Source organism: Gasterosteus aculeatus, chromosome 1 (genome assembly GCF_964276395.1).
Source record: "Gasterosteus aculeatus chromosome 1, fGasAcu3.hap1.1, whole genome shotgun sequence".
Taxonomy (NCBI): domain Eukaryota; kingdom Metazoa; phylum Chordata; class Actinopteri; order Perciformes; family Gasterosteidae; genus Gasterosteus; species Gasterosteus aculeatus.
The window spans coordinates 2,834,563-2,862,157 of NC_135688.1; the positions used below are offsets into that span (position 1 = coordinate 2,834,563).

Below are 27,595 nucleotides of genomic sequence, written 5' to 3' on the forward strand. Positions count from 1 at the left end.
GCGCTTATAAAATGACTTGTTTTTATCTCTGATAAGCGTTATTGTGGGAGCCAAATGATTAAATCAGTCACTGACGATCACGATCTTATTACACACCACACAAACCAGGTAGCGATTCAGATTTCCAGTTTTAATCATCACTTCTTTTTTTATTTAAGCAGATATTTTCCATTAGCATTGTACATGTCTGGAACCTACAGAGTTCTCCCATGAATACCCAATTATCTTCACACCTCCATGCAGAGTTTCAGCATCATTCATCACATCAGCTCTTTAACGTCCAGTCTGTCGGCTTGCGGGGGGGGTGGGGGGGGGGAAGGTTTTTCCTAAAATAAAGAGTCGGAGCCGTCAGCAGGCACTGTTCATGTTCATCTAACACTCCCACGGAGTTGGATGGAATCTAATCGAGCATTCTGAAATCCAGCCACCTACAAGGTCCTGTGCAACTCTTGATCATGTGTGAGGCATCTGAGGGGGAGGGGTGTAGTAGAGGTAGGGGGCTTTTAAGGCGGGAAGCTGGTGTAGAGTTTCTGTGGTAGTCGGTTTCACCCGCTTCGAAGCATGACTGACAGCTTCGGCACAACACACCTGCCTTCTGCCCAATCATGGGGGGGAGGGAGAGCTGAGGAGGGGCGGGGTTTAAAACAAAGATGGGAGTATTAAAAAAAAACAAATACATCTTTGCAGGTGGAGTAGGATGACAGACTGATACCGGGGAGAACACAGTCCTCAAGAATAAAAGCAAATACAATAGCAAACATTCTGACACACACACCCCAATAAAACAAAAACAAATGGCAAACAAGCATTTCAATCAAACCATACAAAGTGACATCAGGCCTTTCCAAAGTGACATCAAGTTTCTCTTTTTAAATCCCATTCAATCCCACTGGTCTTAAATCAATAAAGTCTCCCATCGTTCTCTGTAAACCAGAAAGTACTCAGCGGCTCCTCTTTTAATTGTTATGGCTGGTCAGCAAGGTCGGGGTCCACTCTGAAAACAACAACAACAACAACAACAAGAGCGGATCTCACCGGCCAGAGACGCCGGCGAGTATGAGGGGGCGCCCGCCGTTCACCAACGCCATGGCCTTTCTCAGAACTAAAAACGTCAGCGACACAGGCAATGATTTCAGCAGCATCATCAGGGGACTAATCAACATAGTTTACGTTACAGCACATTCAGAGAGAGAGAAACGCATGGCGCCGGACAGGTACAAATGGCATCTTGTACAACGGAAAGTCAAGTTTGCTTTATACAATCACATTTCTATAGCGACGCTGAACATTCCACCACTGAAAAAAAAAAACCTAAATAAATCTTTTAAATCTGTTGGTACGGCTCGTTCCCCGAAGCACCATTGTACAGCAGACATGGAAGTTTGTGATATGACACGGAACAAGTACTGGGAGCGGTGAGCAGGCTCGAAGGGCGATACATTTCTAGGCGCCATCTTCTTCTACGAGTGCTCGACCAAACACACACTGCAAAGTTCTCACATGAACCACCCAACAGCCTTGGGTGGAGTTTTTTTTTGGAGTAAGAGGCAGGGCTGACCGCGGGAGGGGACCCCCACCCTGGTATGCAAATGTTTAAAAAGGTGCCACTCTGGAGCACAGTGTGCAGAGGGGGGGGGGATCCTGGAGGGCTTTGAAAAAACAGAAAAAAAGGCAAGGAGAGTGACACACCTCTCTTCCTACTTTACCTCTCAACTTCCCTTCACACGGGAGAGGGGGGGGGGAAACGTACGAGAAAGGAGTGCTGGAGCAAAGACAAAAGCAAACGGCCCGAGAGTGCTCGCCCTCGCCCCCCCCCCCCCCCCCCATTGGCCCGCTGGAGACGGGAGGGAGCAGGACGGAGGTCGGTGAGGATTTGCTTCCTCCTCCCCCTCTACCTGGCCTCCTCCCTCCTGTCCTCCCTCTTGGCGCGGACGGGTGTAGAGCCGTCGGCGGGCTGCTGGACCCAGTTGTTGTCGTGGAGACCGACGCGGCAGCCCGGCGTGTCCTTGTCGGTGCGCCGGCAGCACATCCAGTAGGAGCGTCCGTAAGGCAGGTCGTGGTGGTAAGGTTTGGGGTGCCAGCGGCACAGCGAGACGTCGCCGCGCTCGTACTGCCGCTTGCACTGCTTGCAGGGGTCGTCCCTGTAGAGGGGGTCTTGGTTCCAGCGAGAGTCCACCGGCCGCACCCCGTACGTCTCGATCAGCGCCTTGAAGTAGTGGCAGGTGCATTTGAGGGCGGCCAGCGAGCGCGTCGGCAGGTAGCCGAAGATGTTGACCATGATGTGGTCGGGCAGCAGCAGCATGTACTGCCGCGGCTCGAGGAGCCGCTGGATCTGGAAGCGGATCTCCAGGAAGTCGTGGGACACGTGGCGGTAGAGGCGACACAGCGACGGGTCCGAGCAGTCCTCGCCAACGCCGGGAGAGTCCGGTCGGCTCGCCCGCTCCCCCGAGCTCACCGCCGCGCCCGACCCGGGGCCGTTGTTGTTGGCGCAGTCCAAAGAGCAGATGCCAGACCCGCTGCCGGGGCCCGTTCCTTTTGCCTCCTCCTCCGGGCCCCGCGGGGGCTGGAGGAAGAAGAGTTGTCCGGGGGGAGGATCATCGGCTGAAGGGTCACTAGAGCTGCCTACACCCCCCCCGCCTCCTCCTCCTCCTCCTCCCCCACTGGTCATAGCGAAGCACACCGTCTCCTCCTGCACATTCTCCGTACTGTCCTTTCCGTAAAACACACATTGATCGACGGCGCCGGTCACCACCACCTCCACGTGGAAGCCGGTCACTCGCTCCCTCCCCGCGGCCTTCTTCTCCTCCTGGGTGGGGTCCGGGGTGCCGCAGGCCTGCCTGTCCGGGTGATGGAGGTCTCCATCCGGCTTTGGGGCAGCAGTTGTGGCGGCGAGCAGCAGACTGCCGGGGTCTCTAGATGAGGGGCTGACTAGCTGGTAGAGGTCACAGGTGATTTTCTCTTTGGCCCGGGCCGCCGCCTGGTTGCCTCCGCCGCCACAGCTCATGAACATACAGCGGGACCGGCCGGCTGGCTCCAGCTGGGAACGTGGATCCAGATTGGACACCCGGAAAGCTATTCTAACCTCCCCGTGGCTGTGGCTGGGGGGCGGAGGAGGCGCCGCGATGCCGGACTCCCCACCTCTCCTACGCTCCTTTTCTCCTTCTCGATTGGGAGAGTCTGTTACAGGACCGGCGCCCAGGTGGAAGCGATTCTCCTGGTTCTGGGACTCAAAGTGCGCTATGGCCTGGGCTACCCTCAAGGACTCCTGCTGCTCCTCAAGCTCCTGGTCCGTCTGGATAGGAGACGATGGCTCCCGGGCCACTTTGGAGGGCTGGCCGTTGGAACTGTCCGACAGAAACGTGATGGGAGTGGGGTCCGACACCGTGCTCCGGAGAAGGGTGTGCTGGTGCTGGGTAAGGCCCTGGCTGTCCGTGGTATTCGGGCCCTCGAGGTGGTGTTGATTCCCGTGAACCGCCACGATTCCCTGGAGGGCCATGGCGGTCCTCTGCTCGACCAGGGCGACCATCTCCGCCACCGACAGCAGGTCCGTCTCATTCACCCCGCCTAGAGGGGGCTCCTCGGAGCAGAGAGGCGCGAGTGAGGAGTCGTGGGTGAGGTTCTGCTCAGAGGCCTGGGAGCGAGTTGGAGGGTCATAGGATGAGCAGCGTCTCCGTCTTTTGGCTTTACTGCAGTCAGTTGCCCAGTTACCTTTGACCTTTGGAAAAAGGGAAATAATGAATTTATTTTTTCTTTAAAAGACCCAGATTAAGGCAACAAAAAGCGAATTTAGCGTCAGCTCTTTACCTTCATGGCGCTGGGTCGGGGCTGGCCTGCTCCGCTGAACTGGTGTGCGACAAAGAAGGCGATCTTCTCCTTGGTGTTTCCCGGTTTAATGACGTACCAGGTGTCCAACAGTACGCGGCCATCTTCCACCTGGGACCCCGTAGACGGTGTTGAGGGAGGTGCTGATGAAGGTGGAGGGGCGTGGCTCTGAGAGCTTTGGGCGAGCTCGGGTGGAGTGTTCTCCGAGCCTGCATCCTCCCCTTCTGCATTTTCCTCCTGCACACCCACTATCATCCCGCCATCTTCACTTCCATCCACCGTCCTTCGGGCGCCTGGCGAGGCCTCAGCCTTGCAGAGGGAGGAGGACCCCGACCCGCCACCGCCGCCGCCGCCGCCGCTGCCCCCCGAGCCTGGGCTCCTGGCTTTGTTCTGGGAGTAGGTGCCAAAGGGGCGCGGGCACCACAGGCGGATGTGGGAGAAGGTGTCTCGGTCCATCAGGATGCGGACCACCGGGGCATATCGGCATCTATGCTGGCCAGCAGACCCCCGGAGCCAAGGCTCTCATTCTCAGCTCCCTGTCCCGGTGCCGACCTGACGGGCACAGTCCCGTCACCGAGGCCGCCGGCAACACTGGGCATGCAACCTGCATAAAGAGGACAGATAAGAGGAAGGGGTGGGGTGCGGGTCGGGAGAAACGGCCCAGTGAAAACACAGTTTGTATTTTTTTAGAGGAACATTGCCCGTCGGTGCCGGGATCGGTTCAGATAATCGATGACCAATTGGGGCTGTATTGAGCCGTAGCCTGGAGGCGCCATTCAAAGAGGGCGTTGGTATCTATAGCCCCCGCGATGACACTGGAGTATACAGCAAACTGTCATCGTTCTACTAGATGAACTTATCACAACTGGTCTGCCTCCTACTTTGTCCAAACTCAATTAGTAATTACATTTGCTACTGTGCGCTATGATCGTCTCCCCACTTTGGAGCCTACATTAAATTAAAGGGATTCCATTTCAGGTTTCGGTGTCTGCGGCCCGCAGATAAAAGGGATGAGAGATGGAACACTAAAGCTCCAAATGGACCCCCCCACCCTCCCCCCTCTCCTGCATCTCAGTGCTTCAAAGAGGACTTGCTTAATGGGAGGCAACACAGGGAGGAGCACGCGGGCATATGCTGGATCTATTTTTAGCAGACAGAAGGAGGGGGTGGGTAGTAGTGGAACTGCCTAGCTGTCCTGCGTGGGGAGGGGGGGGGGGGGGGGGGGGGGGGGGGGCATTTAGCCTAACCAGCATGCTTCGGCACAGCTCTGCCAGCTCTTTGGGTTTGCCCCTCGTTGTCGCCCCTGACCATGAGAACAATATATTCCGCTGCCTGCCGAAGAACAACAGTTGTTAAGACGGTGTGTGAAAAATTCATACCGTGAGGAAATTTGAAACCGGTATGACGGGCGGCCTTAACGCCACAAGCCACTCCGCCTCAAGTAGCTCAATATAAATCATGTACAACTCCCCCGTCCGCAAAAAGCAATTGGATATCTTTTGTTTGGTGTCAGACTGTGTGTCGACAAGCGCGACATAAAGACCAAAGATGAACACACGTTAGAATAGTGTTATTGTAGTAAATATATTTAACATTATTTTGATCAGATAGTTGTGCAGCAGTGCAAAGGCCCAAGAATGTCACTGTTCAGTTACTTCTTTTTGATCTTATATGCAGTCGGCTTTGGGGTGAAATTCATTTTCTAGTAACATGTCCTCCCAGCAGTGTCCATTTTGTCAGATTGCCTCCTATATGTTGAGGCGTGGCAGCCACTTCGTTCTTGGCAGGTAACCAACCGACTGGCTCAGCTTGATATACCTTGAGCCAAACGTTTAATTGGCTTCACACAAACATTCCCAGGTGTTGCAGCTGGAGAGGAGCAGGGTGTGTTTTAGAGTCAATAAAAGCTGCTTTTGCAGGACTCGCTCTACCAAAACAATCCTGTTACACAAAACAAAGTTAATTAAACAGCTTATTCTACGACAAAAAGGTCAATACATTGGTTTAAAATGAGTTTCTCTATTGAAACAACACACTCGTCCCTTTACATTGTAGCCACCGCAGTCCTTCAATCCACGGCCTTTAAAAACAGGCCATTGTTGTGCTTCTCTGCCTCACAGGCGAAATGGGCGGTGCTTTGTGCATTCAGACTAATGGAATGGCTCAGAGAGGTGCAAACACACACACACACACACACACACACACACACACACCCCAATTCAAACGCTTCCTCTGCAAATCACACAGCAACAACTGAGCTAAGAGCAGGCAGATTATACTGCTGCTGGTGAACCTCTGTTACTGCCCCGTCTCTCTGTGTTCCCTCATGACTCGCTTTACCCACGTTCTCCTCTCCATCCACTCCTCACCCCCTCGCCTTCCTCCCTCTCGCCACATCATGCAATCCATCACTCACAACAGATTGGAGGGTATTATAAGAGAGGCACGGAGAGCGACTGTCTGCCCACTGCAGCGCTTCAGTACGTCTCACACACACACACACACAATTTAACTGCAGCCATATTGTTTGGTTTCTGCAGTCAGATGACGGTGATTCGCAGACCCCACGAGAACATTCAGAACAACCACGGTGAAGCGCAAAGTCCCTGACTGTAAAAAGACAAAATCAGTTTCAATCAATGGCCGCTCCATCGTCTCATCGGCTTAACCAACAACAATTAAGAGCGATCACAGACCCGATGAGGACATCTTAAAATCCCTGCCACAGTGACATCACCCGAGCTTCTCTGGGCAGGGCTGCATCGTCGTCTCGGAAAAGCAGCTTTCTGCAATATGCCTCAAGTCAATAGAAACAATGCCAACTATGACCCCTCGGCCCGACAGCTGCTGTCATCAGAAACTGAAATGGTAAACAAACAACTGAATACAAACAGAATGTTTTGCTGACTTTCTCACAGAGTTTCATTCCTGTACTCCTACACCCCGCAGTCGGTTTAAGTTGGTCCTGAGCTATCTTAACTTCTTTTTCCCTCTTAATTCAAAACATTTCTGCCAATGAAGGCTTGGGTTTGGTCTTAAGCTTTCTGCATCAACCATAATCCTTCAAATCCTACAGTACAGTGGCAGCCAGCGACCCCACAGTGCCAAGGATTGCTATCGCTAGGTACCCAAGCTGTCAGACAAATTGACAGTCAGACGAGAATATATGCATTTTTTAAAACAGATGACTATTTTTTTTATACATATTGAACTGGGTGGGCGTAAAAACAGGCAGCAGTTAGGACATATAAACTTGGATTCCACCAGCTACAGAAGCACGGGATTCAAAGACGCTGCCACTACGGTTTTATAAAAGAAGCTAGATTAAATAAATCTAATCACGCTGTGAATCAATTGGTTTAAAAGGAAAGATGAGCAGTGTCAAGTATACCAGACACACCACCTCTCAGTTCATTTAAACACATCCATCATCCTCTGACTGGAAGATTCTGATTAAGTCTTAAGAAAACATTGCAAAAAGGTTCATACAGAAATGACTAACTCACTGTTCTGTCAGAGGGAAATTCTTGTGGATTACTGCTGCAGTCCAAATCCACACATTCACTGCATAGAAATACAATGCAATACATACAAATGTAGGTACTGATCACTTCACAAACTGCGATCCACCTATTTTCATGAGGAGACTTTGAGGTTTGTCCCATTACATTTAAACTGGATTCCTCTTTGGGTGGGTAATTTCCATAAACAAATCAAAAGCAGTTTGGCAAGCACTCTCACCAGGATAATGGTTTCACTATGGGCCCGCAGTTCAGAACATAATGTACCACATCCCCATTAAAAGCTAATTTAAGATTTAACAAGACAGATCAGGAAGAGAAGCACCCATTTGAAGCTTGTTGGTTAAAGGTTTGTGGTTGATTTACCTTTAACCGATCAGCTCAAAACACATGCTAAAAAAAACACGCCACCCATCCAGCTCGGCCGCAGCGCACTATCCCGCGGCTCTCCTGCACTCTTCTCCGTCACAGCATCTCAGCCGGACGGCCAACAAGCTGACGAAGGATGATTCAGAAGCATGCCAAAACGTCTCAGCTCACTCTCCCTCTATGTGTGTTTGGGGGCGAAGACAATGCCACAGAAGGGCAGCCGGCAGGCCAGCTGGGCCGCAAACTGTCAACAGAACAAAAAATGAAGAGCTGCGTGGATCACTCCAGTGCTCTCAGGCACTTCATCACAGCGGTGGGACACCTGGGAAGAGGCGACGGCTGGCCTGCAATGCTGTCTGCCCGTTTGTTTCTGCTGTTCTTCAGGAGTAAGACTTTGATTCTACAATGACAAAGGCCACTGTGTCGACCCCATCACACCTGAGCATCTGCAAGGAAGTCATGCGTTAACAACATCACACCAGATAGCAGTGCGTGTGGAGACGGACTACTGAAGTTCACACCCTATGAAACCGATCGCGTACATTGTACTGCAATAGCGACGGGAGATCTAATGCCACCATCCAAAAAGCAGATTTAATGTAGATACGATGAGCTTTGCTCAACCACTTGCCGACATCTCCTCGTGACTAATGCTGCGTTGTTGCAATACAATAAACTAGTTTGTTCACATATGCATAATGCATAACACGTAATACTGTGGCCCTCAAAACATGTTGTCCACTCTAAAATTAAATGTCTTGGTCGAAAACGAAGGCCTGCAGATAACTTAGCCATTACTCCAATTATAATCCCACAACACCGGTTGATCCGAAAGCAACTTTCCCAGTACAACCAACAAGATTTGCGTCACAAACACGCCACATACCCAAACACTACCACGTTTATTAAGTGTAATTCTAAGTCACATTTGAATGTGATGGAACGTCTCTGATCAAGCACGAGCTAGTTACCCAACTAGCAAACAGTTAGCCTAATGCAGTGTTTAGCGTCCAGTTAAGTAGGAACGAGTACGTTTTGCATCATAATTATCTTTAACAAAAACTAGACGCCAATCAACTCTTCGACCACTTTATTGGGTCATTGATGGGCTGTTGCACACAGTAAATAGACCCGTCACTATATGGCGAGCTTGCTAACTGGTTAGCACAACTTACCTGCATAATAACATGACAGGGCTAGCTCCCAAGCTAACGATATATATTTTTAAAAGCTCTTCCGTTTAGCTAACCCAACGTCACTCACCTGGAAAGCTTTGCTTTCCACAAACAGCCTCGTTGACTTGTGGACGGGTCGATGCCAAGTGTCTCCTCGTAGTATTTCCCTCCAACCCAATAATCAGTTTGTCTGGTGAAATGCAGGTGACACGAGTTAACTATCCGTGTCCACGTAGCTAAGCGAGCTAGCTAGCTGGCTGGCTGGCTGGCTGGCTGGCTAAGGGTCGACATTAGCAGCAGCTAGCTACCCTCGTAGGATCGAAACGCTGCTGCGGGGACGGCGGCTGTGGAGGCTCCTGCGCCCCTTGTCAGCTCTCCGGACACAGCGTGGCGGACCGGGGGCCTTGTTAGGTCTCTGGGCGACCGCTGTCCCGCTATCTATTTAGAAGTGACACGGGCTTTTTACGGTATGTTCTCGGGGATACCAAAATACTCAGTGTCAAAACGGCAGGAGGAGGAAGGCCATCTTGTTGACAAGCAGCTGCATAAGGCCCGCAGCCAATAGCAGCGCAGAGTCGGTGGTGTGCCCATATATGGCGTCAGCACAGCGCCCTCCCCCTGCTGCCTCCTCCAGCCCCCCACTCTCACAATACATATCCCTACAATAAAAGGTTACTGTGTCAAAGACAGGTGGGAAAATCAAAATACACCTAGCATGCATGTTTACAATGATACTACACTATTAATATTATAACACTATGGACAAAATGCTGTCTGAGGATAACCCTCCATTTATTACATACAAACAATGTTTGTATACAATACAATTTCATCAGCTATAATGTATTTTCTACACATTCCATATTTTATTCGTCAATTTATCACGTGGGCTAATGCTCATTTGCCTTTTGGCTGTGTAAATTCACCATTTCCTATTCACCGTAATATTGTTTTATACTGATATTAACACTCTTTTGTCAAATCGATATATACTTTCTACTCTTGGTTTTTTATTTGCGGGCCCTTGTTTGCCAACAGGGATTATTGAAGTTTTGTCTTCTCTTTGAAAAGTGTTCGGTTGCTGTGTGTTAGAAAACAAACAAAGACAAATGTACACACACCCAAAATACCTATACACCTATTAAAGGGAATATATAGATAGGTCATGATGGAGGAACATGTGTGCTTAGTGTTCAAATTGAATTATCGTTTTTTGTATAGATGCATTCTTTTCCAAACAAGACATTCTTATTAATATGAAATAAAAGGTGTCCATCCATCCGCAATATGAAAGACAATTTGTGGAAAAGGCATCCATCCATGCGCAAACCACTTATCCTGCACACAGGGTCACAGGGGGGCTGGAGTCTATCCCAGCCAACTTCGGGCGACAGACAGGGTACACCTTGGATTGGTCGCCAGCTAATAGCAGGACCTTCTTGTTGTGAGGCGACAGTGCTGACCACCACCACCGTGCCGCCCGGCATGCATCATACTGTTGATTATTCTTTCCAAATGATTTAATGGAAAGTGAAGTTGTACACTTTTGATCAATATTTTCATAAAAGCAAAACAAAATCTATTAAAATCTGTTCTGTCAAAGAGACGATAAAATTGTACGGAATGTGTTGAGTAACATTTGTAGGTAATTAATTAATGTGTAACATATATGCATATTTTAAATGTATTATCAATTTATTGAATTTCATTATTTGACATGCTTGTTTTTTGTCCTCTATCTTCTGTTTTTTAACCTCCTATCTTTTAGTTTTCGTGTCAGCATTTTACACTGTTTCTTATTGTCAAGTTGTGAAACACTACACGTGCATTTTGTTAAAAAAAATCCCATAATTCTTATTCGACGTTGTTCAATTTAAATCCCGCCCCATCTGGACTGTTATTGGCCGAGCATCTGCCCCGCATGTAGTGTTCTGCCCTCCTACTGGTTGACAGAATTAACCACTCCTCCGTTCACGTTGGAGTTTAGCCTTCTTGTTAAAGCCCGGCTTGTGGTTGGTCACCAGTCGAGTCAATCAAACATTAACTTCCGGTCGTGAAATCTGTTGCAAAACAGTCTTAGGTTGTAACTTTGGACAGTCGAAAAGAAAACCTGGATAACGCAGCTTCAGAAAAAGTGAGTCACTTCGTTTGCAAACAGAAGCATTTTTATTTCATTAGTTCCATACATGTCTTTTTCCATATGGGAGAATATATCCCGTGTATGTGTGTTTGTATAAACATTAGCAGCTAGTGACGCCAAACATCATGGTCGACACTGACCACTCACCAGCTAACGCTAGCCGACAAGATCGTGAACGTATCCCCAAATGTGTCATTGCTCCCCTTAATTCTGTAAATGTGTTTTTACATTTGTGTTTTGCGAGACTGCTGGACTGCACCGTGTTGTAGGGGCGCGTGATTATGACGCGTTAGCATGTCTTGACTCATGTGTAGCCAATCGAACCCAAGGTTAAACATTATGAAAAACAGAATATAACGTTGTGTTTTTCCGCACATGTCTTTTCAATAGCGTTTTAACAAGCGGGCCATTGCAAACATCTACTTACGAGGGTGATATAGGGTGATGGGTCTGTCTGATGTCGTCTTCTTTTTTCAATATAATCTAAATGTCAACACTCTTCCCCCACCCCGCCTCCTCCATCTCCCCTTTTTTTTTTTTTAAAGTGATGCTATCAGAGGTCCTGCAGGTGCTGCGTGGGGCAGGTAAAGTGGGCTCAGCCCTGGTTTGCACCCAGGGAGAACAGCTCCGATTAATGGCCTGCAACTCCACCATGGGGGCCGGGGTCAAAGTCGCTCAGGATGCGGTGGAGGGACTGGTGAGCAACTTCAGTGGCGGCAGCAGTGCGGTGAGGATCCATCACTCGGGGCCCTGGGGACTTCCGATGTGTGTTCTGATATTGCTGATAAATGGTTGATCCATTCATAGGGGACACAAATGACATGTTAGATGCTGCCTGAGTTGGTAATTATTTGGCTAAATCCGCTGCCCCAACAGTCACCAAAGGAGGATGTGTTCCCGGACGCGGAGGGGTGGGAGAACGTGGACCCCGATGAAGCAGCCAAATGGGCCACAGGGTCTGAATTTCCCTCTGAGCAAAGCCAGACGGAGGCTGGAGCTGCAGGTACGTAACGTGTACCGCAGGCGGCAAACGTATGTGGCGCTGAGAATATTTTAATGTCTTGTTTTCGGGGCTGATGCTCTACGGCTTTGAAAGAGTTGCACTGTGGTTCCTCTTTCTACCACAGGAGTCCCCCCGTCGCCGGGGACGGGCTGGCCGGGACAGAGCGCTCGCTTCCTCCACACGACCCCCGGCTTCCAGCGGTACTTCTACCAGACCAGGTCCCTCCATGATGCGGTGGTGGCGAGACTGAGCCCAGAGGACATCAAGAAAGCTAGAGAGGCCAAGAAGGCCCTGGTCAAACCCGTCAGACAGAAGGTTGGTGTGAGAACTCCACCAGCACAGCAATTTTGACCTTAAAAAAAGGCAATGTGAGCTTTTGCAGATTATGTTAATTCTCTGAGGCAGTTCATGCCTGTAAATAAAGAATATTTCTGTTTAATCTTCATTTGTGTGTCTAATCTTTTGTGTTTTGATGAACAGGCTCATATCTTGTGCTACGCATCCTGTATTAAGGAGATGGTCATTATTAAACTAGCTTTATATTCATGTGATAGTTCAGATAGATGACTCAATAAGGCTTTGAGCGGAGCCTTTTGGTAATGTGTGCATGCATTTTTTGTCTTTTATCATATTTACTTTTTTCCCACCAAACCACCGCAATCAAATTGATGAAAGTTCATCTAATAAATCATAAAAACCTTTGTACCGCAATAAACCTTCCTGATTCTATTTTCCCTTTGTTTCTCTTTTTGCACAAGTGCAGTAAAGAGTTAATAAAGAACAATGGACAACAGCTCTGGAAATTATTCAAAATGCACTCGTGCATCTTTTTTTTTTTTTAAATGATGAAGTATGTTTTCCTTCAGCTGAGTGACCGGGCCAAAGAGAGAAAGGTTCCCGCCACAAGAATCAGCAGGCTGGTTAATTTTGGGGGTAAGAACAATTTTATTCAGTATTTTAACAGCTTCAAGGAGAGAATGTCTTAAATTACGAAGCATACAGTCAAATGAAGAGCACAAGGTGCAATAGTTACACAGTGTAGCTTTGAATAAAACCGTATCATCAAGGGACAAATGACTCCACAATGTTTTATTATTTTTCTGCTGACGACACAAACACGACATCATCAAGACATGAACCACAGGGCAGAAATCATTACATGCACATTTATTTGATGCGATGCAGCTTTTATGCAAAAAATTCAGTCACGACTCGAATGCAAATATCAACACCGCAATGCATAGTGAGATTAAAGAATTCAAACAAAAGGAAAACCCCAAAATACACAGATTTGTTCAAAACTACTTACAACTTAAATATCTTCGGACTTAAGCGTCACGTTCAAACCATCATGAACATTATGACGTCGCCCAGATGCTTATCGCATCAAATGTGATTTTGCTAAAATAGGAGAAGCTGTGTGTCCAGTCGGCACTTCCTCTCCCGCAATCTGTCAAGCGGCCCTGAATTAATAAAAAAAAAAAACTCTCCTCTCGTTGTCTCCGTGCCACAGGACTGGCGGTGGGCCTCGGGATTGGTGCTATCGCGGAAGTGGCTAAACAGTCGTTGGGAGGAAAACCAAAAGGAGGTAAAGATATTTCCCCGTCCTGTCCAGAGAGCTTGTGGTGGGGCCCGACCCGGCAGACGGACGGACAGCTGGTCGGAGCCGGCATTAAATCACAGCCGCTAACAAGAAGTGGAAGACGCTTTAATGTGTGTTTTAAAGGAGCAGCGTTTAACGATGGAGCAGCTGCTCCTCGTCTCCACGCGCTGCTTTCTTACGCCCGGCTGCTACAAGCAGTAGTTTGCTTTTCAACACAAAGTCCTTCTGGAGACAAAGTGCTCTCGTCTGGAAATATGTGGTGTTCGACATCGCCGCTAATAATCCCGTGTCTCCCGCCGCCTTCGCAGAGGACAGCGCGCTGTTAGACTCCCCTCTCCTGTCGGAGGCCAACGCCGAGAGAATAGTCAACACACTGTGCAAAGTCCGCGGGGCCGCGCTCAAGATCGGACAGATGTTCAGCATACAAGGTGCCCGCACGCCACCGGCGCGTTAAGATGCTTAAAAGAGGGATGTTTTTAAAAAAAATAAAAACTTTTCTTGACACCCCCCACCCCTCCATTGTTCTTTCTCCAGACAACGCCTTCATCAACCCCCAGCTGCAGAAGATCTTTGAGCGGGTCCGGCAGAGCGCGGACTTCATGCCGGCCTGGCAGATGAACGTAAGCGTGAGAGAGAACCCGAGCGTGAACCAGTGTTTGCTTCTGAAAAGATGAGCTTGTACAAATGAAGGTTTTGAGTATTTAGTTGCGTGCCGGCTTGACTTCGATGTTTCACACATTTTCTCTGATTGTGCAGAAAGTTCTGGAGGAGGAACTCGGTCCCGGCTGGAGGGAGAAGCTCTCGTCCTTCGAAGACCGACCCTTTGCCGCGGCGTCCATCGGCCAGGTGCATCACGGGGTGTTAAAAGACGGGAGGGAGGTCGCCATGAAGATCCAGGTAATCGCACGGCATCTGCATTTGTGTCTCCCCGATGATGACCCCCGGAAGTCTTCGTCTTCATCGACTTTCCTCCGACATTCACATGTGCCTCCCAGTACCCCGGAGTGGCGGACAGCATCAGCAGCGACATAGACAACCTGATGACGGTGCTGAAGATGAGCGTGGCCCTACCGGGAGGTAAAGAGCCCTCGTCCCTGATGATGTTACTTTGCAAAAAACAAATTGGTGTTAAAAGGGTTCCTTTCAGTCACATTAGTAATTGGTTATGTTCTGGTCAAAAATAATCTTGTAACGTTTTTTTGGAGAAGGTCACGTAAATCTTTTTTTTTTTTTTCCAGAGGCACTAAATACTGTATATTCATTAAAAAGGGGGGTTATGACCCGTAGCAGCTTTATAATCATTTAGGTTTATTATAGCAGATGGTTTTCAAAGCTCCAGCTTACATTGTTTGAGTCATCTCTAGTGGTTGTTTCCATAAAACCCAAAATTGAAATGATTATCATTTAAACTGTACTGTGCGTGTGTATCGGGACATTTCTAAATGGTAAATCTTCTCCCTTTTTTCTATTGTGCTGATCCGTCCCGCCACTCTAATCTAATCTGTGCCCCCGATATGATAATATAATAAATAAATTCAAACTAGTCAATAGTCTGGTGGACGTTATACTCCCATTGGTTCCCTCCTGTCTTTTCATTCCATCACTTCCCGTAGGTCTCAGATTGGCCCACCGGGTGGCGCTATTGTTGCAGCTCTAAACTCAATCGTTATTAAGTGGCGTCTGCCAAAAGCATGCAACTATATAACAGAACGGACTGTTTATTATATAGTTATCCAATGAGGCTTACGCTCCATCACAACCTTCCTCTCCCCTGCTGCTTTGTGCACAGGCCTGTTTGCAGACAGCAGCTTGGAGGTTCTTCAGAGGGAGCTGGCATGGGAGTGTGACTACAAGAGGGAGGCCGAGTCCGCCAAGAGGTTCAGGTGGGTTTATTGAGCCGTAAAACCTCCGGCGCTGAACCGCACCAGTGAGGTGTTTAACTGCACAGAATAGAAACCACACCAAATTAGCTATAAAGTTTCTGGATGGTTACTCTATAATTATATACGCAACAAACACTTGCTCCTGCCACAGAACTGCTTTTATAAAGCACATTGGCTGCAGGTTGTTCTGTTGATTTTATTAAAACACCAGATATGCAATGCTTAGTGCTTCTTTTTAATTATTTATATATTCTTCTGAGAGGTACAGCCAACTCTTATTGTTGCCGGCGTACCCCATCGATGCATGGTTCGTTAAAATGGACTGACTGATGATGTCTGGCCTCCAGGTCCATGCTGGAGGGAAATGAGCTCTTCCAGATCCCCGAGGTGATTGATGAGCTGTCGGGCAGCAGGGTGCTGGCCATGGATCTGATACAAGGAGTCCCACTGGACCGCTGCGTAGACCTGGACCAGGAGACCAGGAACCAGGTACGGGAGTCATCTATTCATGGGAGGACTCTTTACATTCTAATCTAGTTGTGAGACCCAATGAGGGCTGAAGCCCTCCGATTGGAGCAGACTTCACAGGACTAAATGTCCCTCTTGCCTCGTCTCCAGATCTGTTACAGAATCCTCCAGCTGTGCCTCAGGGAAGTGTTTGAGTTCAGGTTCATGCAGACGGATCCCAACTGGTCCAACTTCTTCTACAACTCAGACACGGACAAGGTGAGGGGAGCGCGGCGGGGGTGAGGCCGTGAAGGATTTGTATGATAAGTATTTAACGGTACCGAACACGGCGCTCTCGTCTCATGTGCAGGTGGTCCTGCTGGACTTCGGAGCGTGCAGAGGCTACCCGGAGAAGTTCACCGACGACTACATAGAGGTACGAGGGAGAGGGCAGCAGGGCAGCACACAGCATGATTTATGCACCACATGTCTTTGAAGAAAGAAAACATTGGGGGCAAAAACACACACACACACACACACATTCTCTTCCTGCCTAAATAAACATGATAAACGTCCATATCATCGTTGTGTGTGTGTGTCTGTGTGCGCAGGTGGTGCACGCGGCCTCCGTGGGCGATCGAGCCACCGTTCTTTCCAAATCAAAGGATCTGAAATTCCTGACAGGTTTCGAGGCCAAGGTAAAGTATTTTGGTCTCTTCTGCTGTGCTCATTTATTTTTGATGTGTTTTTTCCTCCCTGTTTATTTTTGACACTCTTTACCTGCACCAACTCTCTACTTTGCATTCAGTGCATTGTGCAGCGCCAAGCCCTAGTGTGTGTAAAATATGGAGAAAACTGCTTGTTATGCATCAAAAAACGCTATTTCTTTATTACATTACATGTCATTTAGCTGACGCTTTTATCCAAAGCGACTTACAATAAGTGCAATTTCCTCAAATAAGCCAATTTACAATTTGCTATAGATGAGTGGCGTTAGAAGTAGAATTTAAGTGCTACAATTTGTTAGTCTTTTAGTTTGAGGCGGAAGATGTGAAGGCTCTCTGCGGTCCTGGTGTCTTCAGAGACCTCGTTCCACCATTTCGGAGCAAGGACGGCAAAGAGTCGAGATCTACTCGAGTTTATGATCCGACTTAATAAAATGTGTGTGGATACAAAGCACATTTAACACATAACCACCACCAAGCACAGCTCAAAATCTGCTTCACTGTTCTTTTTGACTTTACTCAGCTGTTCAAACATTGGTTCAGTTCATTTATTACTCTCACACACAAACGGCCGTTGTAACGCCTCTCTGTGCCCCCCTCCCCCCCCCAGGCCTTCGAGGAGGCCCACGTGGAGGCGGTGATGATCCTCGGCGAAGCCTTCGCCTCCGTGGAGCCTTTCGACTTCGGCACGCAGAGCACCACCCAGCGCGTCCAGAGCCTCCTCCCCGTCATGCTGCGCCACCGCCTCACCCCCCCGCCCGAGGAGTCGTACTCCCTCCACCGCAAGATGGCCGGCTCCTTCCTCATCTGCTCCAAGCTGAAGGCGCGCATACCGTGCAAGGACATGTTCATGGACGTGTACAACGCCTACAACCAGCGGCGGCAGGAGGAGCAGGCCGCTCGGGCCAGTGCTTAGACCGGGGGGGTGTGTGGGGGGGAGGGGGGGAGATCAGACTGAGACTTCATCAGTTATGTTACTGGCAACTTGCTCCAAAGAAGATCGCTCCGGGCTGTTTGTCATCGTCTCCTTCGTGTACGACATCACTGACCTCGGCGTGAGGTCATAGGGCGTCGCTCGGCGTGAGGTCATTGCCTTGACTTCAGTCCAGTGACTCAGACGGGGAAACGTGATACTGTGAAAGTGAAATGGGCCCTGGAAATATATGCTGATGGTTATATTACCGATTTTAAATATGACACAAATCAAAGATGGGATTATTTAAATCATTTGGCGTGAGTGTTTGTGTGCGTGTTTGATTTTAATGCCCCAATGGTCACATTTCAGCTCTAAATGTTACGGCTCTGTGTGCAGTTGCTCTAAAGGCAGGAGAGATATTTAGTGGGTAAAGTTTATTAATACTCACAGTTGACAGAAGAAACGTGTATCTTTAAGTGCTCTTTCCTTTTGTCTTAGCAGGTTCTCCTACATGTGAAGCCTGATAGAAACACAGCAACTAGTTATTGGCATAAAACTCAATCAATTTCTTCTTCGGCTCATTTTCATGCCTTCTTTACGATAAGTGCTGTAACCTCCATTGCAATTTGAATGGAATAAAAAAAGCCTTTCCCATGTGTCCCTCTGAGCTTTACTGACCGGCGTCAGTCGAGGACTTTCTTCGCTGCATCGATCGTTCCGTTTTACTTTTACACCCCTTTGCTGAATATCGACACGTCTGACCTTGTTGTCCACTCTCCTTGTATCGACCAACAAACAAGTTTACCTCACAAAATGTGACATTGAGCCAGTGGTGCCATTGACGGGTCTATTTATTTTTGGCCTCAGTCGAGCCATTACAGACATTACTGATGGAGAAAGATGGAGCCTCTTTACCGGATCTCCATTAGCGCTTCCTGTTAGCGGCCCACCTCTGCTTCCTGCAACCGGCTCGCACCGTTTATTTTTCTGACCTTTCGGGAATCGGGCCACGGTCTGTAGCTGCAGCACAGGTCGAGACGGGGGGAGAAAAGGAGCATTCTGCTCGTGCAACGGAAAGTTTGAGAAGCAGCTGGCTTCGGTCGGCTGGAGGAGAATTAGCGCTTTTTTCTTTTTGGCCTCGGCGCTTTCATTGAGGCTTGAGATGTTTGTGCTTACGTGAGGTTTAATGTGCGTTTGGTGAGTCTCTCGGCCCAGCAGGCATCAGCTCTTTGTATTATCTGAGTGGACTTTTTGTCTAATGAGACCACTTGGGTTCCCTCTTTGATGAACCTTATTTTGTTTTCTTTTCACATTTTCATCCTATTTAATGACTGAATCAATGCAATATTAATCATGAGTACTGTAGCTACTGTTTGTTTTAAATCAAAAAAAGATCCTAGTCAGGCAAGTTGTAAACAAAATACTCTACTAATAATGGATCATAACTGCTCCAAAAGATCCAAAGATCTGTTTGTCTAGTTTTAAACCCGGTGCAGTAAAGTCTGAATATCAAAGATATAACACAGAGACTTTTATTTTTAATGGAAGTGGACTTCCATTAAAAAAAATCCGTAATGTGAGTCTTTGGTCTTCAGATTGGGAAATAAAATTGACAGTGAATATAATTGAAAAGCTAATGAAATATGAACCATTCAAACGCTCCATTATGTATAATATCATCCTGCAAATGACTCTATTATACTTCTACCTTCAATGTAAAGTGATAGCGCGGCGAAACGCTGCCTCTATTCAGCATCCATTATTCAACGGAGTGCATTTAACCAGCGCAAAGCTTTCCCTGCTCCCTGTGACGCCCCGAGGACCTGATCTCCGGCTCACAATGGGAGCCCGACAAAGCGCCCTTTGGCAAGGCAGCGGCTCCCTGGTGCAGTTCAACGTGTGGCGGAATGTGACCAAGTACATTTACTCTGTTACAGGACTTCCAGTGTAATTCACTTTGCTGGAGACATTCTACCCCATATTCCCGAAAGCTCAAAGATGCAGTATTTGTTATTATTTTATTAATATTATTATTGCACCAGTCACCAAGCCAATAAACCTTTTCTGATTACTGACAGTTACTAGTTATTTTCTATGTGAAAAATAAGATATTCTTATTGTAATAGTACTGCTAACCTGCTCAGTACCAGTGGTTATGACATTAAAATGCTCTCACATGTAAAAAAAAGAATGTATATAACACTTTTAAATGGAACCATTCTGCACGTTTAGGAGCTTTTACTCGAGTAACACTTTGATTGCAGCTTAGAATCTACAAACTAGAAGCATTTCCTCACAGAACCCGTTATTCTAGTGGCGCCGAATCACCGCGCGGTGGCGCAGTGCAGCGGCGGAGAACCGGGACCCGCTCCTTCTCCTCTCTTTTTTTCTCCTTTTCCTCTCTCGGGAGAAAAAGCATCAATGGGAAGAGTGGATTTGCATGTCCGGCCGCCTGTGCCAATGGGCGCACTGGGAAGGCTGGTTAGCGGGCGGAGCCGCAGGAAGCAGCCCAGTAAGTGCACAGTCAACCAGCGGCGCATCCGCGAGTACTACGGAGCCCGAACCGCAGCCGAGCCGCCCGCTGCGCTGCTGGAGACCTGCTCCTTTTTGCACTGCGCGCTTGTGTGTAAGTGCGTGTGTTATATATATTTTTGTATATAAATATATATGTGTGTGTGTGTGTGTGTGTGTGTGTGTGTGTGTGTGTTGCGGCTCCACATCGCTTCCACCGCGCGGATGAAGAGGATTTGGTGACATTTACCACGTCTGACCCGTAATAGGACATATAGTTCTATATTTATATATCTATATACATTTGTTAATCCGGGGTCCTGGATTTACCCAGAGGAGGAGCGGGGAGCCGATCATCCGTCGTTGTCTTGGGTGAGTTCACTTGACCCCCCCCCCCCCCCCCCACACCCCCTCACCCCCTCCTCACCGACCAATGTCCAACCTGGCATCCCTGCATTTACTGACACTTTGGAGGGTTTATTCCGATGTCATTACATCTCTCCAGTCTTTAAAACACCTGAGTCGGGGAGTGGGGGGGGTCCATTTATTTGAATGTTTGGGTGTAACTGCAGCGCTCGCGGACATGGATCTCTCCAGTGGGCCATGTATGAATGTATGAGTGTATGAATGCATGTATGTATGTATGAATGCATGCATGTATGAATGTATGAATGCATGTATGTATGAATGTATGCATATATGTATGTATGAATGTATGAATGCACGTATGTATGTATGTATGTATGTATGTGTATGCGTGAAGATGAATGAAACGTGAAAATGGCCTTTGGTAGCCGTTACATCCATAATGCGTTAAATAAGGAGGAACAAGTATTCTAGCAAAACCCGGATTGGCTCCTACTAAACTATACCGGCACTCGGATGTGAATACAGTCTTATACATATTCCGGAATAATCCAATAATGCCATTTAGATCGGAAGCAACTTTCTAGGCAAATGATGTATAGGTCCTCATAATGCTCCTGTATGGGACAGATTATTGTAGACCGCGTCTTTATTTGTCGTAGGAATGAAATGATGTGTTTTTTGAGGGGGGTAGTTATTGTTTCATGCGTTTTGCGGTGTTTCTGGTTTGTTATGTGTTTTAATCCAGGACAGCGTGGCCACCGAAACACGCGCCGCTGAGTTTGAATACGTAAGACCCTAATTCCACCTCTCCGCGGGGTCTCTCTCTCCGTTGCGTCATCGCCGCCTGGTTAACGGCGTCTTCTGGACGCTCTGGTCGTGTCATTTTAAAGGGGTGGTGCTGCAGCTTAATGTGATGGCGCACACATTTCCTGAAGATTCATAAGAACACGCGGGGGCAAAACTGTCGCTGTGATCCACACGCGTAAATGCACGCGGCTCTATTGTTCGCGGAGCTCCATCTGTTCCATGACATGGCATTCCTCAGACAGCCAGTCATGCAGTTAGGGGGGGGGGGGGTGGTCTAGTTAGAGTCACATGGGGGTGAATTAAGAGACTGAGTGCACTGCTCACGGTGCCTCGGCCCACTATAGACCACCTGCATAGACTGCTCCTGGTCCAGGCTGAAGGGCCTAGTTTGGCTCAGGATTTACTCTATTGAACCACTACATTTGGACTGAGGATCACTTGGTCTGAGCTTGAGCTACATCAAGGCTTGTTTTGTCTAAAGCCGGGACTAAGGGAAGGCCAGAGCTGGTCCGGAGGTGTGGCTGGAGTTTGGCTGAAAGCTGTGGCCGGAGGAATGTTTAATTTGGCCTGAAACCTGAGCTGCATTAGGTTTAGTTTCAAGCTATATGGCTGGTTGGGACAAGCGGGGGATAATGTGGTGGGGGGGACCTGGGCTTGAATCGGTCTAAAACTGATATTGGGGCACTTTGTCCATCTTGGGGCCACAGGGAAAGCTTAAGCTTGGTCTTTGAGGGACGCTTGGTTTGAACTGCAGCGGGAGGACGGTTAGAATCGGGCTGGATGGAGCAAGGCATCACTGTTGCAACTCAGGCATCACAACCGGAACACAATTACCCCCCCCCCCCCCTCATCCGTAAACACACACACACACACACACACACAAGAGGGGGAGGGCTGGTGCAGCTGAGACCACAATACGACGGGGATCAAAGGTCATCCAGCTGGCCAATCGGGGGGCTGTCTGGGCGTGCTGGTGGCGGAGGAGGGCGTAGTCCCCCCCCCCCCCCCCCCCCCCCCCCTCCTCCCACCTCCCTTTGTGCCGGCCAGGGTGGGTCTGCTAAATAAGCGGCTCCACTTCCAGCCCCGGCCGGCAGCCGCATTGTGCCTCCCCAGAGCCACAGTGACCCCCGGGCACGTTCGTGGACTGCAGGTCAGCGGCTTGTCCAGTTAGGAGGAAGAGGACGTCTCCATCTCTGGTTTACCAGAAGAGAGAGAGAGGCAGAGAACACGGAGAACGTGATCCCAAAACTGCAACAGCTGCACTGTGTGCGTTTCACGTTTGGGTGGTGATGAGTAAAATGTGGGCGTTACTGTTAAGGTTTCGGAAGCTCTCGAGGGAGGACTCAATCCTTTGTTCTCGTCCCGGCCGGAAACGAGGACACGAATGAGTCAATTCGTTTAAATTCAAAAATCAAAAGTTATTTAATAACTGAACAACGTAATAGGGATTACAATTACAAAGTGAAATTCTAAGCGAACAGTGGAATATTTCGCGAAATAGAGAATCCTCTGAGCAAGTCTGAAGTGACTTATCAACGCGGCTGCAGGAGAAGTTCTAACAGTCTTTTCCCCGCCATGGTCCTTTGAAACCTCTTGAGGTGTGTCTTCTTTGGTGCATTTGAATGTCATTGGCCTCTTCTCCAAAGGGTCACCTCCTCCATTGTCCCCTTCACGTCGAGGTGTGAAGCTGCAGCTGTAACCTGAAACCTCTCTGTCCTAGCTGTCCCTCAAATTCCAATGCACTCAATGTAGATACTGTGGCTTTATGCCCCAATGAGTGAACCCAACAAAGCATACATCGTTTAAGTTTTCATCTTATAACTAGTACACTTTAATTACAACAACCCATCACTAATGATCACCGTTCATCACACTTCATCATAAGATCTAAAACAGTTCATGTGGTTCAATTCTCAAGACATTTGCCTCAGTCGGCTGCCTTGAAATAAGTTGTTCATTTTATTACCTGACAGGAGAAAAAACTCCCAAAAAACCCTTTTTGGGGATAAAATTGGGAGAAATCCATAAAGAACGGCAATTGGCATCCGTCCCCAGGTTTTAACATCACATTGTGACAGAATGTTAATGTGTACAGTGTTTATATGATTTAAATGACTATGAATTGTGTTTGATTGAAATTGCATTCACTTCATCTAACATGTTAATGTAATAACTAATATCTAACATCACACAAACTATAATTCTAACACTAAACATTATTACACGTACTATAATTTCCTGACTAGGGGTGCACTTCTGGCTTAAATCCCTAACATTACTGAGTGGGACTAAAACCCTGCGAGCAAAGAAAAAAAAAAAAAAATCTATTTCTGGTGGTGGGCTTAATTAAAGAAGCAGAATACAATGACATTTAAAGTGGAGGAGGGAGCGACTGAAGGAGATGAGGAGGACAGAGCGAGGACACACAACAGAGATGGAGGAGAAGAACGTAAAACCCACGACATCCTCACACTTTCTCTTTCTCACGTACTTTAAACCGCTGTCAGACGCCTGAGTGCCTTCAGTATGTGCTGAGTGGAGTTATCTGATTTCTGCAGGCTAGTTAAATGCAACATACATTTCCATTACCGCACACGCTAATGGCACGCTCGCGGTGAATAGGCCCCATTGTCGCGTCCACGTGTGTGTTTGCGTGCATCGGATGCGTCCTCATTGCCGTGCGCCATCTTAATCCGGAGCCGTGGATTTGAATATCTGTCAAGTGCACACTCGTGTGTGAACGCAGCAGTTTGTGCTTGTGTGCGTGCGTGTGTGTGTGTGTGTGTGTGTGCGTGTGTGTGCGTGTGCATGTTTCCCTGGCGATCAGCAGTTTATTTCTTTGCTCCAGTGCCGCTTTTCTCTGCAGATAAAGAGGGAAAGTGGAAATGGGTTTTTCTCGGCAGCCCGGAAACTCCGAGCTCACCGCATCTAATAACTGTCACTTTGAGTTGTTCCATGTTTTGTCTCACTGGTCTCCTGATTTATTCGCTGGTGACGACCTATTTCAGCCTGTTTGTTGACGATGCAGCAGCTGGATGAGGAACGCGTGTGCAGAAAAGATGCAATGCAAAGAAACAAACCGCCTCCCCTCCCCGAAGGTCTGATTTCATCTCTCCTTTCCACAACAATATGGAGTTTTCCTCTCTTGGTTTTTACGGTATTCTACTGTTCCATTTGTTCTATTGTTTGCCTTTTACAGTTACACGTTACATCCTCGTTGTGTAAATACTTTGAGAAGGCATCAAAGGTCGGCCGCACAACATTGTCCTAACGTTCGTGTCGACAATGAAGTGATTTTTAATTAATTTAATCTCCTCAAAGCTCCACCGTATTCTTCACCGCCAGCCTCCACGGCGAAGGTGTCCAATCCGGACTGCATTCCTTCTGCAGCGTGAACTCACTCGTGGGGAAGGTTTCCAAACCCTGACTGCCCACCGAGGAGGCTAAAAGGTTCCCTCCGTTAGCTTTTCCTGCTCTCTACACCTCTGGGCTAAATAGCTTAGCTCGAACACAGAGGGAGAAGGGGAAAACCTCGAAGGCCATGAATCAACGATGGCAGATTAAGTAAGAAAACAAATTAGAAATGCTTTCCTCTCCTGGAACAACCTTTCAAGAAAGTGTCTCGGAGTTATCCCCAAATCTCCTGTGATAGGAGATAAAATCTTGCTTGTGGCCATATTAGATTTATCCTTGATAAAAGTGCGGCAGGACGCTTGCAGAGCAGAGTACGCAGGCTTTCAACCTCCCCTGGATTAAATGGCAGCACGTTGCATAACCAGGGCTCTCCGTTCGATCTATACGCCGACGTAAACGAGCCCAGATGGTCCGCCTGCGCTCGGAACGCCGCCATTGTTAGGTTCTAGTCTTGTGTTATTTACAGTACCTACAACCCACGTACACCGACTTCCTACTGCAGTCCTCCCGTACAGTGTGTGTGTGTGTCTGTGTGTGTCTGTGTGTGTGTCTGTGTGCGTCAGAGCCGAGCTTTGCTCTCCCAGCGTGGAGAGAAAAAAACCCATTTAATACGAGGCCGGCTTCTGTTAGCGACAGACAGAACCGCACCGAGGAGCCTATTCACTGTGCTATGTGAAGGGTGGAGAGGGACCCACAAAAAGGGGGAGAGAGAGAGAGGAAGGGAGGAGTCGGGGTGACACCACTCAAAGTGCTTCATTACGGGCGATGGTGTGCATCTGTGCGGCCTGTGAGGAGCAGCCAGAGACACGTTGAAGGACAGCTGACATTTATCGTAATCCACCTGTGAATACGTATCCCGTGAGGAATAAAATGTAGTGCCGAAGTTCACTGTTCTCACTGTTAATTATACAGCAGTAAGTGCTTTTCTCGGCTGTTGTTTGGGAGCTTTAAATCTTTGTGAATGAATAAAGTCACAAACTGTATGAGCATCAGAGAGTAATAAAGAGGATTAAAGGAGCACAGAGCTGTTTCTTTGTTGTTGCAGCTGCTGTCACAGTTGTAGAAATGCATCAACTGTGCAGGGATTTTTTTTGACTGGTCTCCGCAGTAAAATGTGGTTTATTCCTGACAATCAAAACAGGGAATTGAGAAACTCCATTTGGAAGTGTCATCTTCACAACAGTCATATCGTTGGAGCACACGGACCCAATTAAATTGCAGGACATCAGTAATGGTTTTATCATCGGCCCAAGAAGCATGTATGTACTAAAGTAGCACAGTTTATATAACAAGTTAAAAACCTCCACTGACACTGGGTAAAACCCCTGGAATCCATCCTCTTTCTTTTGCTTCATGGAACTGTAATAAAAGCCACTGGGCTGCAAGCAGTTGGGGCTCTCCTCCTGTTTACCTGCCTCACAGTTGCTATGGCGAGGCTTATTCAGAGCATCTGACTCCAGGTGACTGTGCTCTCTCTGCCTCCATTGCTCTTTCCGTCAATATGAAATTGCACTTTCTTCTTTATGGTTGAATGCACTTATTGTAAGTCGCTTTGGATAAAAGCGTGAGCTATATGGCATGTAGTGTAATATGTTGTTCATCTTTATATTTCCCCACACTGCTCTCATTGTGTTAAGTGGCGCCGTGTAACTCACCATGTTCCTTTGACTCCACGCCCCCCCCCCCCGTTCCTCGCTTTAGTTCTGCAGCGCTCCACAACCCCTTCGATTTACCTTGTGTAGACTTTCTTATCACACCATGTCACCGCTTCCTCCTCTCAGTCCCGTTTCTTGTCTGTCTACGGTGGCCAGCTGGGCTCCAGATGTGGCCCACTCCCCCCAGCTGTTGGCATCATGGTCGTGAGTAGGAGAGGACTGAGATGGATGTGATCCCTCCCGAAAAACAAGGCGCTCTGTTCTTCAGAGTATGCGTGAGAAAGATAAATATATTAAGATCGCAAAAAGAAGGAAGGAAATATAAAACACAATCACAGAAAAAATGTGATGGTGCAGCGATATTCTTCCATCATATGCGATTTACAGAACTGGTCATCCGCTGGGAACCATCCAATAGCATTGTAGTGAGTACCACATACAGGCAGTAATTCTCCATGGAGACATTCTAGGGATGCTGCAGGAGATAAAAATGCCGTTAAGTAGTGTAAGGTCACTGTTGAGTACCACAGACAGACTTTACTGTAAGTCTTTGGAGGTTTGCGTTCATTAGAAACCACAAACCGGCATGAGAATACAGTCCAATAAGTGTTGCATATTCGGGTACCCAAACGTCACCCTTCAAAAACCTAAAATGCTCGGAAAAAATGTTCCATCCGACGCTCTGTGTTCTTCGCTCTGTCGAGCAATAGTTTGACTTTTTCAGAACAACAGTTGCTCTGTCTTTTTTTTTTTTTTGCAAGAACTTTTTGAGAAGATTGTCTGTGTAAAGATAAAGCTAGCGCTCCGTTAGCTTAGCAGGTAGCAGGAGGGAAACGGTTACACTGAATTTGTCAAGTTTTGAAAATGATGATCGGAACCAGAACTCAACGTGTTTCAAAGCAAAGTACGGTAATGTGTAGCGGTGTATTATGTACGACAAAAATAACTTAAAAACATACTATGCATTTTGGCGTGTTAGCTAAGTTGGTGCATGTTAGTGTTTGTTAGTTACCTGTGACTCCCATTGAACTTTAACTGGCGATATTCGGTGTGATAACACAACATGTCTGGTCTGATGGTTTTGTCGCTTGAGACTGTGCGGAAGAAACGTATCTCCTGCTAGAAAAGTTGTCAATTCCACAAGAGAATTAATTCCGCGTCCAGGGGAATCCGGTCCATCCAAACTGGTTTTCACACGACAGCAGCGGAGCGGTGAGGAAGCGTCAAAGGGCCAG

The 27,595-nt window shown here is 47.9% G+C and overlaps 3 protein-coding genes across 4 annotated transcripts in view; 2 read left to right on the forward strand and 1 right to left on the reverse strand.

Annotated features, from left to right (window-relative positions):
• Nucleotides 1-115: 115 nt before the first annotated feature.
• Nucleotides 116-9,450, reverse strand: fbxo46 (F-box protein 46). The gene is made up of 3 exons (XM_040171600.2): nt 8,976-9,450; nt 3,805-4,426; nt 116-3,715 (listed from the first exon to the last, which is right to left on the reverse strand). The coding sequence occupies exons 2-3, from the start codon at nt 4,276-4,278 to the stop codon at nt 1,892-1,894; spliced, it is 2,298 nt and encodes a 765-aa protein (XP_040027534.2). The 5' UTR covers nt 4,279-4,426; nt 8,976-9,450; the 3' UTR covers nt 116-1,891.
• Nucleotides 9,451-10,888: 1,438 nt separating this feature from the next.
• coq8b (coenzyme Q8B) lies at nt 10,889-18,262 on the forward strand. Its single transcript, XM_040187904.2, has 16 exons — nt 10,889-11,021; nt 11,573-11,754; nt 11,904-12,030; nt 12,155-12,345; nt 12,897-12,963; nt 13,544-13,618; nt 13,942-14,061; nt 14,168-14,253; nt 14,390-14,530; nt 14,629-14,710; nt 15,423-15,516; nt 15,864-16,005; nt 16,135-16,242; nt 16,334-16,399; nt 16,575-16,661; nt 17,299-18,262. Coding segments are annotated over exons 1-16 (1,875 nt in total). The 5' UTR covers nt 10,889-11,020; the 3' UTR covers nt 17,605-18,262.
• Nucleotides 18,263-19,919: 1,657 nt separating this feature from the next.
• The window catches only part of numbl (NUMB like endocytic adaptor protein), a 37,820-nt gene continuing 30,144 nt past the window's right edge, over nt 19,920-27,595 (forward strand). Inside the window, exon 1 of one of the 2 annotated variants that reach the window (XM_078107466.1) lies at nt 19,920-20,487. The gene's annotated coding sequence lies outside the window, so the exon portion shown is untranslated. The remainder of the gene's footprint in view (nt 20,488-27,595) is intronic. The other variant, XM_078107467.1, reaches the window with a different exon arrangement.

Bases quoted from the DNA above. Each gene is read 5' to 3' on its own strand.
- fbxo46 (XM_040171600.2), bottom strand. From the start codon at position 4,278: ATGGACCGAGACACCTTCTCCCACATCCGCCTGTGGTGCCCGCGCCCC. The intron at 3,716-3,804 runs GTAAAGAGCTGA...CTTTTTCCAAAG, and splicing joins CCCGACCCAGCGCCATGAAG to GTCAAAGGTAACTGGGCAAC.
- coq8b (XM_040187904.2), top strand. The intron at 12,346-12,896 runs GTTGGTGTGAGA...GTTTTCCTTCAG, and splicing joins TCAAACCCGTCAGACAGAAG to CTGAGTGACCGGGCCAAAGA. The intron at 14,254-14,389 runs GTAAGCGTGAGA...CTGATTGTGCAG, and splicing joins TGCCGGCCTGGCAGATGAAC to AAAGTTCTGGAGGAGGAACT.